The sequence below is a fragment of the Lepidothrix coronata genome, unplaced genomic scaffold (genome assembly GCF_001604755.1).
Source record: "Lepidothrix coronata isolate B3197 unplaced genomic scaffold, Lepidothrix_coronata-1.0 Scaffold63, whole genome shotgun sequence".
Taxonomy (NCBI): domain Eukaryota; kingdom Metazoa; phylum Chordata; class Aves; order Passeriformes; family Pipridae; genus Lepidothrix; species Lepidothrix coronata.
In genome coordinates this window covers 3,065,976-3,081,302 of record NW_016690243.1, presented here as the reverse complement: position 1 = coordinate 3,081,302, position 15,327 = coordinate 3,065,976, and the positions used below count along the sequence as shown (strand labels likewise).

Sequence of the window (15,327 nt, the reverse complement as noted above, 5' to 3'; positions counted from 1 at the left end):
TATAGGTGCATGGTTTCCAACATAAACATGAATATTAAGTTTAGGGGGGACTCTAGAAGGCTACCATTTGTCTTTCCATTAGTAAGGACCTTTTCTTAACCCTGAAAAATGAGGGTAAAGAATTTCTCACAGGATAAGAACTTGTATATCGTATGAACAAATTTTCACATAAAGAAAGTGAACATGAATGACATAATCTGCCTTCCACAATGACTCCATTCTGTTTATTTTCAATTCACTTACTCTCAAGAAGAATGGGAACTTTTTCCCATAGAATCCAACTCTGAAAAATTCTGGCTCCAAACGCTGTTGATCCATAATTTTATCATATAAAGATGCTTCCATCATCTGTGTGAGATTGATAACAAATGCAATTAGTCTTTTTTGAAAACAATTTTTTATCATAAGCTATCACAAAAGGGAGTGTCTTTCAGCTCTGGAGTATCAGAATTGCAGTGTATCTCTGAGCAACAAGGACATCTCGAAGTCTCTGAATGCATCAGATTAAGTAATTATACCTCTTTAATGACCTGAAAGTTTCCAAGAATTAAAAAAAAAATCCTTTAAATATGAAGCACCTATATTAAAGGGGTAAAATAGAAAGCCAGTTTGAAACATATGACCCAGTAATCCGCTAATCATCCAAACACATGGCAGTAATGTGGTCAGTTTAATCAGTGAAGTCCAATTTCCATATTCAAGACAGTTGTGTCTAAATCTTTCAAATGATTTAAGCAACAAATCTGAGTTCCTTTAAAATCTCACAATAGCAATTAACATAATTTTTGATCAATACATCCTGCTTTATCTCACTCAAAACACTGACACAAAGTGATCTTAATGTCAGTCCCCTTTTTTTGATGGTATTTCCAGCAAAGTTTTTAATACTGTGAAAAAAACACCCCACAGTATTAGCCCTATTTTAGGTAATGCAGTCAGTTACTTAATATGCATATGATATCAACAGCTGCCTAATTATATTGCTATGGGAAATCCCCACCCCTCCATTTTTGGATTAATGTAGGTGGCACAGATATAGTAGAAGGATATTTCAATCATAAAACACATTAAATACTATTAATTGAACATGCATAAGCTAATAATTTTATTCACATGATGATAGTCACTTTGCTTTTGCTTATAGAATTCTGCCAGTGGCATATCTAAATACATATGGAATAAGCAGATCACAGAGAGTGCTGCCATATAGCCCTGTGTTGAGAATTTTGCATAATGTTTTTAAGCAGCTCTGGATTAAAGGGGCTTGAGTCAGTCATAACAGCAAGCATCCTATATGTACAAAAGATTTAAAAGGGAGGATGCAATACAAAATTGAATCTATCAGAAGCAGATAAAGAAATGGTAGAGTGAATAATCTTTAAAATACAGCATCTGAAAGAATGAGAAACAATGCTTAGAGTTCTAAGAAAAATGAAAGAGACAACAGGAAGACTGTGCCAGGAAAGATTATTTTTCACTATATATTATTAAACAGGCCATATCTTTAGGCAGTAAATTAAAAAAATTGCAAAGGTGTACATTGTTTGTGGCAAGCTGTTTGATGCAAAGATATGCTGCTGCTATTAGTGAAGGACTGCATAGACCAGATTCCCTGGATAAACTGTAGGAAATCAAGGAGAGAATTCATAATATAATTTTTCTGCATAAGCATGCACATGAAAAGGATGCTGTACAGGTAAAAACATTGCAAGAACATTAATTTTATAATGTACCAAATAAACTTGGTCTGGTGGAAGATGTCTCTGCCCACAGCAGATGGGTTGGAATTAGATGATCTTTAAGGCCCCTTCCAACAAAAACCATTTTATGAAGCCATGATTTTCCCACTTTTCTTCAAAAATATCACACTCCTTTTTTTATAATCTCTATTGTAGAAAAAAAACCCCAGGGTAAAAAAATAAGATTGGCAAACCAAACCTAAGAACCATTCTGTGGCAAATTTAATTTTCTAAGTAATATTTTATAATCCAAACTAAAAAGTTTTTGGATTCCTGTTTAATGAAAAATATTTAGATACATTACCCTCATCTTGCTGAGGTTTCTGTAGTCATAGTAGCTCTCATACTGTTCTGCAATTTTCCTGCATAAGATAATGCCATTTTCCCAACACTGCAAGCAAGTACAAGATATTCAGTAATTCAAAGCAACTGTGTGACAATTTGTGACTTAACAGTGGTCTGTTCCATCTATACTGTCATACTTCTCGTAACTGAAAATATTCGAACAACCTGTCCACTAGACATAATGACAGCTGCTGAGTAATAATGATGAATTCTTTGAAGGATTAAAAATATATTTAGAACTTAATAAATTATTCTTATTGGACTATGCACAAAATATAAGTCATTGCAAGAGTAATGGACATCTCTTTCAATATGTCATGAGATGGATTCAACACAGTATGATTTTTACATTCTAAAATTGTATTCTTAACGTATCTTCCTTAATTTTTGTAGATTGGAAAATATTTTAACCATGTAAGTTAAACTCTAACATCATTACAGAATTGTTTGAAAAACCTGATAATCAATGTCTGTTTGGCTACATTTACTAGGCTTACATAGATTTTACACTAGCTACACAAAATTGTTTATCAGCAAGACAATTCAGAACACTCAGTGTATGTAAAATTTTAGACTACAGAATAATTACTCTTGCTTAATTCAGAATAAGCATTCTCAGTGATGGCAATGAACTGTGATCCCCCAAACACATTTGTTATTATTTTCTAAAAGATACAACATCATATTGAAGGTGTAAACACAGTCTTTGTAATCTGCACTTGGTCACTAAGTGAATTTCATTAGGTTTATAGGGGTCATTTTCACCACCTTTAAAAGAGGATAAATTATATCATCTTTTATAAAGTGCTTTGACAGTTACAAAGCGAACTGCTACACAGGTGCAAATTATTCTCACGTGTAAGTGTGGGATTTCTAGGATACAGACACTGGATTAGGATACAAACACTGCGTTGCTAACTAACTGCTTAATCAGGCAATGACAAACACTTTTATCTCAATACGAGACAAGGCTGCCAGCCCGGAACAAATATCCTAAAATGAGTAAACTACCCTTCCCAGATGCACTCAATAAAACAGGACTATTTTACCTTTCCCCTATCAAAGTTTTGAATGATGGTCAGATGGAGACACTCCTTACGTTGCCACTCTGTTTGCATGGGGTAGTTGAGAAATTCTCTCAGCGGTCGGTCAGACCACTCCAGCAGCTCGTCATACAGCAGGAGTGTGTAGGCAGCCTCTACAAGACAAATCATGGCAGGGCACTTATGAACACCAAACAAATAAAACAGACAGATAAAGTACACAGAGATGTGAATGCTCTTCTTGAGATGCACCTTTTTAAGAGGTTATTGATTTATTTCAAATATAAGGCAGATGGTAGTGCTGGTTTTGGACAGAGTTACTATCTACAGCTATAATAAATTCAGCTTAAAACTGTCACACACTATTTGGAGTCACTGGGACAGTTTTTCTGGAGTCTGATAAAACAAAGGGGACAGAGAAATTAAGTAACCATTTCCTGCTTAGCCCCAGTCTTCCCTACTGTGAAGGAGAAACTCTCAATGACTCTGCTATCTGAACAAGGGGAAAAAGACTGGAGGATGAGAAACATCAGCAGAGAAAGTAGGAAAGAATACAGACAGGAATGTGGACACAGTCCAAAAGAGACCAGAGTTGTGAGGGAAATAGGGAGGCAGATGTGTGCTTAATAGAATTCATTCTTTCCATAGAGAAATAAATCCCTGATAGCTGAGCCTTAACAGTTGGCCATAAGAAGCAATTTAGAAGTGTACATGCAATATTTTTCTCTTTCTAATTTTTAAAATTTTATTTATTTTTTTGGTTTGGCAGGAATCAAACCTGTTGTTGCTTTCTGGTCAGAGAGCTTTGTAGTAATATTTAGATCATGCTTGGGAGATCTCTGGGAATAACAAAATTATTATTATTTTTACTTTGATTTCAAGAATTCCTCAGAAACAGTACACTAAAATAATACTAAACAAATCTCTCTATTGGAAACTCAGATTTTGGCCAATTAGAAACCATTGGAATTACTACTGGCTATGACAATTCAATTTGACTAACTGAGCATATGTATTGATTTGCAAGCTACTGTTCACAGTTTATGTTTCTACTCACAGGACCACTTTGCATGAGTGAGTCAGTACAAAGATTGGCCACGTTCTGGAGATGTACTGCACCGGAGGAAGAAGTTCCTTACTGGACTTATTTTATTGCAGGTTTTATAGGTTGTACATAAGGCAAAAAATAACTATAAAATATTAAAGTACTTTTTGTGCTAAGGTAAGTTTTCCCCAGACAACCATGTCCTACTTCTGCCTCTGCCATATGAGCTCCCATAACACAGGTGACTTAAGCCAAACTCCACAGTGTTTTTTTTAACAGTAGTGTTCCTCTTACACATCCAACTAAGAATCTGTGGATGGAAAAACATTACTGTGGCAGATATTTGTGGGAGAGTGTGCTTTGAATCCCAGTGTTGCAAAACAATGCTGTGCTGTGATATATATGTGCAAGGGAGACCCGCTCAAGTTGCACAGACAATCTTAATTCTGGCATCACACAGCTTTCAGGCTGCTTGACCGGTAACAACCTTTGTCACAGTTTCAAGCTACAGTTTTGTACTTAAAACATGCAGCACATTTATAAACCAATTTTAAAAATCCATGAAGCTGGTAACAACAAACCATTCCAAGTCATAAGGAAATAGAAGATAGCAGAATATAAATACATGTCAGGATAGCTCACTATGAGCCTTCCTTTTTAAACTTGGCATCCAAGTCCTTCATTTTAACAGAATTTTGTGTCATAACAATATTTTTTTAAAATTATAATAAATGTATATAGAAGATTTCTAAAATAAGAATGACCATATTGGATGAAAAGTCTGAAGGGCTCCTTTACCCAATATCCTATGTCTGGCAATGGCCAGCATAACAAATAACATATTGGTACCTCAGGGAGAGGTCTGTAACTATTGACTTGCACCAAAACAGTAAGGAGAGATAAATAGGGTTGACTCATGATGTGGAAAATTCAATATTTTGGCAAACAAAGATTGTGTGATTTAAAAAGATATTGATTTTTTCTTCTCCAGCAATTATTGATGGCATGTAGTTACCCAAATGAAACGCACGTTAACTTGTATAAACAACAGTTATGCACAATATCTTCCTATTTCTTCATTTAAAAGATAACAGCCAGCCCTGGCACAAATTTAGCATTGAGAAATCCTGGACAATAGTACTGCAAATGTGGTATGTGAAGATTCAGAAAGACAACATGAAAGTGCTATACTTGTTACAGGTTTTAGGGTCTCTGTTTCATCACTAGTAAGCAATAAGGATCTTCCTTTCTTTTCTTTTTTTTTTTTTTTTAACCTAAAAGTTAGGTTCTGAAACACAGCTGGGTAGAAACACCACACCAAACAGATAGCCAGCAGCCTTACAAAAAAGTGTATAGGCTCAGATACAACCAAATGAACTCATAAAAACTTCCTCTAAACTTTACTCCTTTTGGGTGAAAAATGACTGTGCCACACATTTATTACTAGCGCGTATCAACAGGAGTCATTTACATTCACCGTGGCACAGCAAATAGTAGAGTTGTGGGGCTGAAAAAAGCCATATTTCGAGAGACATCAATTAGGCAAAGAAACTCAGCTGTTGCCTGGGTCGGTATGTTCTGCACTGAGGATACAGCTTACAGGTTTACAAAAGAGTGCAAACCACAGACCAGTCCTAAATATCTTTTTCTAGTTTGTACTCAGTTACCTGTGAAGTTTTGTGCTTTCAGATGTAGGTCATAGAGCTTATGAATATAGCGAATATACATTTCTTCTTTGTTCAGTTCAGTCTTGTAAAAATTCTGAAATAAAATTGAATTTTTTAATGAAAAGTAGTAGTTTATAAATTTATGATACTGGTTACAAAATAAAAGACTTCAAACATAATGTTCTAGAAATACATGCATAGATTTGAAAGTTTCACATGTACAAAGTCATTGCACAGTAATGATGCGTAATACAGTAAGAAATAGTAAATACAATAATAAATTTTCAGTAATCAATATGCTCCTAAATGTTTTTAAAATTCTCATAGAACATAAAAGGAAGAACCTGATACAACTGAAATCTGATAGTTCTTTCTTTATGAATAGTAATCCACCCTTAGGCCATTTAACATCTTGCTGAAAGCTCTATGTTGATTATAAAATATTGACAGTCTCTGACTTTTGTAGTAATTTTTTAACAAAATATATACTGTCTGATATGTCTACTCTTCTTCCTGTATAGCAAAATGCCAGAAGGACTTTGGTAGCTTTACGAAGAACTATTCAGTATTGTAAACAGCATAACCCTGAAATAAGACTGTGATTTCTTCAGCACTAACTGAAGCTGGGAACTGGTAACTGATACATAGATGCTGCATTGTAAGCATTGAAATATATCAAGTTGCAGTCTAAACTGATATCCAGGACAAAATGCCTAGAAGTGGCTAAAGATTTCTGGACATATAACTGCTATTTGTTGTTACATGGATAAAATATGGACTGCAACATCTTAATTCTTGGTTCAAAACATTCCTTATTTATTTGCAAGCCCTAAAGCAAAGTATGAAAAAGTTACAGGAAGAGAAGTACAACCCTATAGCACTGTTCACAAGTACTGCCACACTTACAATGGACATGCAGCTAGAGTCCTCCTGCTAGCCATACTCAGTGTTCAGGATAATATGCTCTGATTAATAAAAATTTATAGGATAGAACAGTCTAAGCACTGGTCCTTGCTACCAATTAGCAATTTTTTTCCTCTTATTTAAATCACTACTTTGAACTCCAAGTTTTTCTCCTAATGTTCAGTATTCTTATTCTGTGCCACTTCTTCCTAATTTCAGTTATCAAAGAAAAAGGTGGGAGGAACACTAAGAAAACACAAAAATAAAAACTTTATCGAGAAAGTATTTTCTAAACTGATTTGAGAAAATGACTACATATCAATAGCTCTGTAACGACATGCTCCCACCCGCCTTTATAATCCAAAGACTTCCCTTTTCCTCCCACAAGGTGTAAATCAGGAACAGATGCTTCTCTTTAGAAGAGAAAAATGAAAAAATATCTATTTGTATGTTCATATTTACCTGTCTGAAAAAAGAAATCAACAGAACAGAACTGTGAGCAATAAAGCATAAAGATTAAGAAAAAATATGGCACTGAACTGCCGTACTAGACTTCTTGACTCTTCCCCCTAAAAACAAATGGCTCTAGTACTGTGACTAGATGTCACAAATCTTAACTATATAAATCAACTGGTTTTCTCTGAAGCTCAGTTCTAACAATGTCCAGCTGTCTGTAAGGCAGACCACAGCAAGAAGACAACCCAGTCACAGCTCAGGAAAAACATTATGCTAATAAAAATGTTATGATTTTTCAACAAACTATTTAAAGATATAATAGAGGTAGTCTTCAAAAAGGGACATGATGTAAAATGTTGACTTCCCTAATTAATAAAGAATTCAGATTGAAAACAACATTTCAAACAGGCCAGGTGGACATGTTCTACTTGAATTGTATGATGCCATATGCCAGTGTAGACCATAACAGGAAAACATCCTCTTTCTAAAAAGAAGATATAATTTTAAATTAATAGAACCTGAAATATCAGATGAATATCAAACACTGAGGACCAGAGATGCCTCAGAAAAAGTCCTCAGTGAGTAATCAAAATGCTTTTGTACAGCTCTGTGATGACAGACAGCTTTCAAATTGGACTTAGGTGATTCTTATGCATAAGGAACTAACTCCATTAGACACCTCTTAAACCAGGTTTTCCAAAGAAGCATTACTAATGTGATATCCATTGCAGATGACAGAGAGGGTGGTAAGAGTAGGAAAAAAGTTCCTACCTTTTCCTTTCAGCTAAATTATTACTGCTGATACATACGCCTCCCTGCATATTTCATAATGTGGCATAATTCCAGTTAATCTGAGAACTTGGTTAACTTGGACAATTCTATTTTCTGGAAAACAGCATACACCTCTATGGCAAAGCAACATAAAAATTCTCTTTTTATGCCAACCACTCCTCTTATCTTTGGAAGTCAGAAAACCTTCAAAGCAGTCATAGTAGATGACAACTAGAGAAGACAATGAGTTCATTCATTAACTGGGCAAGCAAATGTCTTAAAGTTTTTGTGCTACTTCTTTAATTGAAATTTCTTTTCAAAATTTGGCATTTGTTGTTTCTCTGGTGTGCAACTAGTACTAAAAATTTGTTTAAAAATTATTAGGATATGAAATTCATCTTAGCCTGTATGAGTCATTGACAATTCCATTAACACTTTATATGGTGGTTTTGGGTTTATAAATATTTTAATTTTCTTTTTGTACAAATCTTGGATGATTTGCTAATAATAGATTAAAAACTCCTCAGGGATGAAAATAATCCAGGTGCTTTACAGAATTCAGAAAATGCCAGATATTTTCATAGAAAGCCTGGATCTCCATGGCTTCATAGTAAATATCGTCCCTATTTAGAGCATTATTTTTCTACTGAAGAAGTTCTTTGTTCTCTTACGTATAACTGCTACCTAGAATCAAAATGCAACCTGTAAACAAAAATGACATCTTTTTTCATACTATGAATTTGCACTCTTGGTTTGTTGTAATGATAATAGCATGACAAGAGGAGGTCTTGAGCAGCATTTCTGGCTCTTCTACTGGGAAGAGAATAGTTAGCCTGCAGTATTGAGAAGTATCCCATATTATATGTTATAAGAATCAACTTGCATCAGTTATTGGGAAAAAAAAACAAATATATAAGTTTTGTTGGGTTTGGGGAAGGACGAATGGCATGTTTGCTTCTATGAACTCAGAAAACAATTAAACTTGGAAAGAACTTTGGTGAAATTTATCCGGTAGGAAGAGACTTAAAATTTAATAAATCAGCATCAGAGATCTCTCAGAACCCAGCTATAAAATGCCAAGGAAGACTAACTCCCCCCCCATATCAATTTCACCCTGTAAAAAAACAAACAGTGATCATAAGTGCAGTATTATTCTGTAAAATTCTACTCAGATTGCAATAAGCAAAGTACCTCCTATTCAAAGTATATCTGTATACTAGAAAATGCTCAGCTGAAATGAAAAAGGGAAAAAGTATTATACAAACCAAAAGGCTAACAGTGCAGCCAATCTTTTTGCCATCCACTTCTCCCATTTTCATGCAGTCCCTAAAACAGAAAGTAACGAAAGTCAAAAGGAATTATGCTTATCCTCTTACAGTGAAGCACACCTCAGAAAGCAGACACTTTTGACTTGGCAAGCTGACTGAAATTATGCTGCCCAAAGGCATTTGGGTGAACAGCTGACCCAAGTAGGTAAGGGATTTCTTGCCTCCTTTTCTAGTACATTGAATACCTCAATTTTCAAGAAAGTCAGGTTTTTTTCTAGCTCTGTCATTGATTTGCTAGGAGACTTCTGGAGATTATTTGGTTTCTTCATACCTTGTGCTCAAGTCCTGCCAGCAGAAGCCAGCATGGCTGCCAGAAGAGGCAGTCCTGCCCCCTTCCTGCTCTCAGACACTTGCTCCCAGTCCTGCACTGCTGCTTGCAAAAACCTCAGGAAGAGGTACAGGTTAGGCAGCATCTTTTTCTGGGTTAGTTTTAGTCCATGCCTGTCAGATCACCACAGTGCAACACAAAAACTTGTGTTGGCACATGGAAGAGGGTGATGTGAATGAGCAGGGATGAGTTTTCTTTCTTCAGAGGCATTGTATGCCTAAAGTGGTCATAGAATCACAGCATTAGTCCTCCTCCGGAAAAGCAGAATGACACTGATCTCCTCTGTAAAATGCTCCAAGATCCACCAAATTTTCCTTAGTAGAACTTCTATAATAAATATAATTTAAAGTTTGGGGAAACAACAGATCTGACCCTGAAATCAAAAGTTAAAATGGAATCATGCAGAGTTTATTATTAGACAGGGAAAAATAGCCAGTATAACCATGCTGAAGTAAAAGAATAACAGGGAGACATTACCATGTAGTCACTAAAAGAAATTTAACATAATTTTTAAAAATTCTTGTATACATGAGCTAAACAATTGTCCCAAATATTCTCATAACTACCAGCACACCATTATTTTGAAAGATTGAGAGTCCTGGAGGTTGTAAGGCAACTGATCCCTGAAGCACTGCCAGGCTTCTAGAAATTTAGACTTCAGTCTCTTTGTTGATGAAAGAGCTTTCCTTTCAAACTGTCAGTGATGATAGCAAGTGGAGTACTAGGTCTCACCATGTGTCCCTATGGAATCAGGGAGAAAACCTTACATTTAAGCTCTAGAAAATGCTACAGTTGATGGCAATAAGCTGAAATCTGAAGTCTCTATACAGGCTTACAACTGACTGAGAAAATTAGTCTCACACTCCTGAAAGAAGTGCCTCTCATTTCTCTCTCCTTTGTTCACGTGGAACAGTCAGATGTGAGGTGTTCACCCAGAGATCATATCTTTGTATACGTGCTTACTGTGCCAGCTGACACTACAACTAAGCATGATTGACATAGTGATAAGAATTTTACATATTGTGTAAAACAACTGTCAGGTGATTAATACTGAGCTTTGTGTTTTCAGACAGACTTGAGTCACTAACCTACTGCCAAAAGTTACTATATTCCTTGATAGAAACTCATGCACATCACTGGATTTTTACACCATGGGGAGACTGTGGTTGTTTTCATGCTGTTTGTTGCATTTTCCTCACTGCTTTGACTGAGCAACTGCTGCCAGAGATCCTGAGCACTTACAGTTGCTGTATCCATGTGTGCATGTGCAGTCACTGTTTGAGCAAGATAGCCATATTTGTCTCCTAATATTTCAAAGATGACAACCTCACTTCTAAATTGCGATAATCACTCACCTGTAGTCCAGTAGCCTCTCCATGAGACGAGTCACAGTGGCGATTAATGAAACGCCACTTTCCCTCCATGTTTCCCGCTCGATTTTCTTCAGCAGACTGAAAAAAAAGAAGCCAGAAAAATTTCCCTGTTTATTTTTGACTGTCACTATGACAACCTATCTGCTTTTACCAGTACCTTAATACCTTAGCAACATCTTTGACAGTTATATTTTCTTTCACAAACACCCTCCCAAGAAGCACAATTTGCAAACAATGTCTTACCTAGGATAAGGACCAAAAAGTGGAATTCTAGTCCAGGAAGCATTGACAAAACAAATGATTTTCATATTAGCTGCATCAGGTTAAAATATATCAAGTACCTAATTTTCATAATATATTAATATCCCAAAGACTTAACACTACTCTTCCATAAAATTTATATATTCATTCCATGCTGACACATCAAAAATGGGGAATTTAAAGATGTTCCTAGAAAATCATATTTATTAGCTCAATATAGCTTCTCAATGCGACCTCAACTTTTTTAAAGAAGATTTTTCCTCCTCTCCTCTCTAATATTTCAGTATGCATGAAATTTAGGCATAGGGGAGGAATTTCACTTAATATTTCTTTCTGAGAACATACTATCATGCACATGTACAATTCCATTAGCAGAAAGTGTCATAAGATTATTAAAAACTGCTGTGTTGAGGTCTTACACTAATGTAAACACAGACTACACATTGAAATGAAAAGATTTCAAAATGGTGTTATAAGTGGAGCTGTCAGTAAAACTATACTTAATATAATTTTGTTTATTATTCTTAATATAATTCTGTTACAGGCTTCTGATTTTCACTGCTGAAGTTTATCAAATATTAATCATTTTAGGCATGAATTTCCCACATTTCCTCTCTAAGAATGAGCATGGAAATATTTATCTACAGAGCTGTGTTACTTTTAAGCTTTGGCGCAGGAGCTCAGATGGATGACACATCCATGAAAATATTTCAGCAGTCTCTCTGAAAATGCCCTCAGGTATGGTTTATTTAGAAGCCTCTGAAAATTGCCTCATGCATATACTTAGAGCTTTTAGAGAGTCATTAATGGCATCTCCGAACCTTCTGTGTGCAGTGGGCAAGCTGTCAGCTCCACTGACCTTCATCTACACTGAGCATGCTCAGTCCCATAAAACTCCTACGTCCAAATTTCACCGAACATAGAACAGTGCCCAGTAACTCCTACATGCCAACTGCACTAGCTATACACTCCAGTTCTGTTCAGCTCCTTACATACCTGGGGATGTCACAGATGCAATTCTCCAAACAAATTTGACCTAAATGAAGCTGTGCTCTACTGAAAGTGAGGAGGAAATACTGATTTTCATTCTAATATGGATCTTAAATGCACTTCTCTTTAGAAGGGAATCAGATGTCTTTCCCTCACAGTCAGAGACTGGCTATCTGTCATTGCTAGCAGACAGATGGCAAGGCCATCCTTAACAAGAAGAAGCTAAAGCACGAAGCCAGCATCTCTGTTTTTCATACAGAATACACAGCTACCTTAATTCACTTTTGAACACCTTACGTTCCTTACAAACAAGTTTTAGCGTCTAACAAGAAATCAGAGTAGAGCCTGTTTCAATATTAAGTCTTGATTACTGCACTGATTTTTCTTTTCTGTTTCCTTTCAACCCTATGTTAAACAGGAACATTTCAACCTAAATTCATCAAAATAATGACCTATAGTTCTTCTAGAAAAACAGCAGAAGTATGACTTTTAAAAAAAGATTGTTTTCATCTGCATTTGACTTATGCATTTTCTTTAAATATGTATTGGCATATTCATTATAAACATACAATTTTGAACAGTGGGTTGTGTAGATACAAAGTACTTATTCAAACCGACATCAATGTCGTCAGTTGAACAAATTTATGACTTGCCTTCTGATGCATGCCTCCCTCTCTCCACCAGAATGCACAGAACAAACACTCAAAATGAAAAAGCTAGTCAAATATACCCCTTGGGTTCCTCATGGCTATTTCTAGGTAGAATTGAATCTCTGTTCTTACAGGTCTCAAAGCATAGCCAAGAGGTTAGTATGTTCTACAAAGTGCTAAGAGGGATAAACAACACAGTAGAAATGCAATAATTGTATCCAGGAAAAAAAAAGCAACTAACATGGGAGTTAGTTGAAAGAACCTGAAAGCATTACACTCACTGCAGTGACCAGACTGTATCTAAAGTAGGTAGGTATGTGCATCCCCTTGGCTCCCAGCTGTACCTATCAAAAGTAACCATGCCTAATTTTCAGAAAGATTGTAGCATTTGCTCTCATTAAAGACTACAAAAACCACTGCTTGCTGCAAAACTTTATTACTATTTCACAGGCCACTCTAATATTGCTTAGATTAAATTATCCATGGAAGAAATACAAAAAACCCAACAACCAAAATCTCAGGCTGACCCCATCTCTTGCATTCAGCTCCCTAAACTGTCCATCTCATTTTCATAATTTTCCTTCACATACCCTAGAACACTATGTCATCCTCCATTTTAGATTAGTATCTTCTACAAGCTCTCTTGAGGAGTTAATCAAACTTAGTAAAAAACTAATGATAAATACTAATATTTTCATAAGCTGGGAGCGAACTTGAACAGTTATTCTGAAATTTCCCAAAGAGTTTAGTTTTAACTTCTTCTAGACCACAACAGAAACAACAAGTATACTGATGCTGTGAGACATTTTGCAATTTAAATTATTATGTCTATGTCTTCAGCATTTAGATTTATAAAAGGCTGTCAACATTTTTCACTGTATCTAGTTTAACATCAACCAGTTTAAATCTAACTCAAAACCATAAAAAAATTATAAATTATATTTCATACTAATATGCTTTCTTATAGAATTTTAAGTTATTTCAGTGATAGACAAACTGATGTATTTTGCACAAGAGAATGCATTTAGACTTCATTTTATAATTTAAGCTTTTCCCTTAATGACTTAATTTTGCAGTTAGAATACTGTTTTACTAAAATAATGAAATCAACATACCTTTTATCTTTACTCATATTATGAAAATGTCATGAATAATTTTGAGAAAGTTCTGCTTCAGCATACTGTACTGTTGCTTGCCATTATTCATTCAATTTCATAATATTCTGCCTAATCTCTCTACCCACTTTAGCTTCTGTACATGATAAATTTTTAGGAACTCTCTTTTTTTCAACTCAGTAAAATTATAGATTATAAGGTGCTTGCTATTCGCAGACACCGAGACCTGAACGTTCTTTAAGCAAAGACAAGAGAGCTAAAAAAACATACTTAAAGAAGAAGCAATGGTTAAGAAGCCATATAAACAGAAAAAGATCATGTATTTAATAGTACTGAAGAAAATACGGCAGGTTGGAATCCTGAAGAGGAACAATACATCTCCTACTAAAATAAACACACCAGAAATAAGTGAAATCTTGCACTTTGGTGGAATTAAGTTCTAAAGAACAATAGAGACAGAGTTCTGTTAGTTATTTTGTACCTGTACTCTGTGACAATCATTTATTTCAGTCACTGGTATAACTCATGGTTATAGGGACTTCAACACTATCATTAGCTTTTTCTATTAGACTGAAGTGACATGCCATTTATTAAAAAATACTAAAAACTTAACCAGTAATGTATAAAAAAAAATCTTATAGGAATAAACAAAATTGTTTACATCAAACAAGAAACCAACAAGTGACATTACTCAGAGGAGTAAAAGTTTCTGGCAATAGAAAAGTGCTAATTAAATGCTTTTTGTTGAATTCTCATGCCCAGTTTTCAAAACGTTCTATCTAAGCTCCACCTGTGCCCTATGCAATCATGATGCATTTCTTGCTTTTCTGATTTTAAAATTAGTAGGTAATGTTCAGTGATAAAACAGATTTAGCCTTTCCCAATTATAGCTGTATGCAAGAAGTACTGCCAGACTTTACAGATGCTATACACCACCATGAAATGTTTTATTCTTCAGATTTTAACAAAACAAAAAAGAAAAAAGGAAAAAAATGAGATTCACAACTGTTTTTAGCATTACTTCTCTACAATGACATCAGCATCTGATAAAACCAACTGAACTCAAGGAATTAGTGTAAGATAAACACATTACTCACATACTGTTGAAGAGCTCTCGGTATGTTTCGTCACCTTTACCTTCTGACATTAGGCTGTCCAGTTTGTCAATCAGCTTTGCTTCCACCTGCAACATATAAGTGTGGTGTAAACAGCTTCTTTTTCCTTTAATGAGATTAGAGAAAATGGAGGGAAGATCTGGTTTTATGTAAGGGACTTTGCTAAATGCATATTTTAGAATTATTGGTCAATCATGT

The 15,327-nt window shown here is 35.2% G+C and overlaps 1 protein-coding gene across 6 annotated transcripts in view; it reads right to left on the bottom strand.

Annotated features, from left to right (window-relative positions):
* The window catches only part of DOCK4 (dedicator of cytokinesis 4), a 240,175-nt gene that overhangs the window by 25,179 nt on the left and 199,669 nt on the right, over positions 1 to 15,327 (bottom strand). For 4 of the 6 annotated variants that reach the window (XM_017817903.1, XM_017817905.1, XM_017817907.1 and 1 more), the window contains 8 exons: positions 15,112 to 15,197; positions 11,242 to 11,268; positions 10,981 to 11,076; positions 9,235 to 9,295; positions 5,840 to 5,933; positions 3,134 to 3,282; positions 2,044 to 2,130; positions 244 to 348 (listed from right to left, as the gene is read on the bottom strand). In XM_017817903.1, the coding sequence (XP_017673392.1) occupies positions 244 to 348; positions 2,044 to 2,130; positions 3,134 to 3,282; positions 5,840 to 5,933; positions 9,235 to 9,295; positions 10,981 to 11,076; positions 11,242 to 11,268; positions 15,112 to 15,197 (705 nt within the window). The remainder of the gene's footprint in view (positions 1 to 243; positions 349 to 2,043; positions 2,131 to 3,133; positions 3,283 to 5,839; positions 5,934 to 9,234; positions 9,296 to 10,980; positions 11,077 to 11,241; positions 11,269 to 15,111; positions 15,198 to 15,327) is intronic. The other 2 variants (XM_017817904.1, XM_017817906.1) reach the window with 1 other exon arrangement.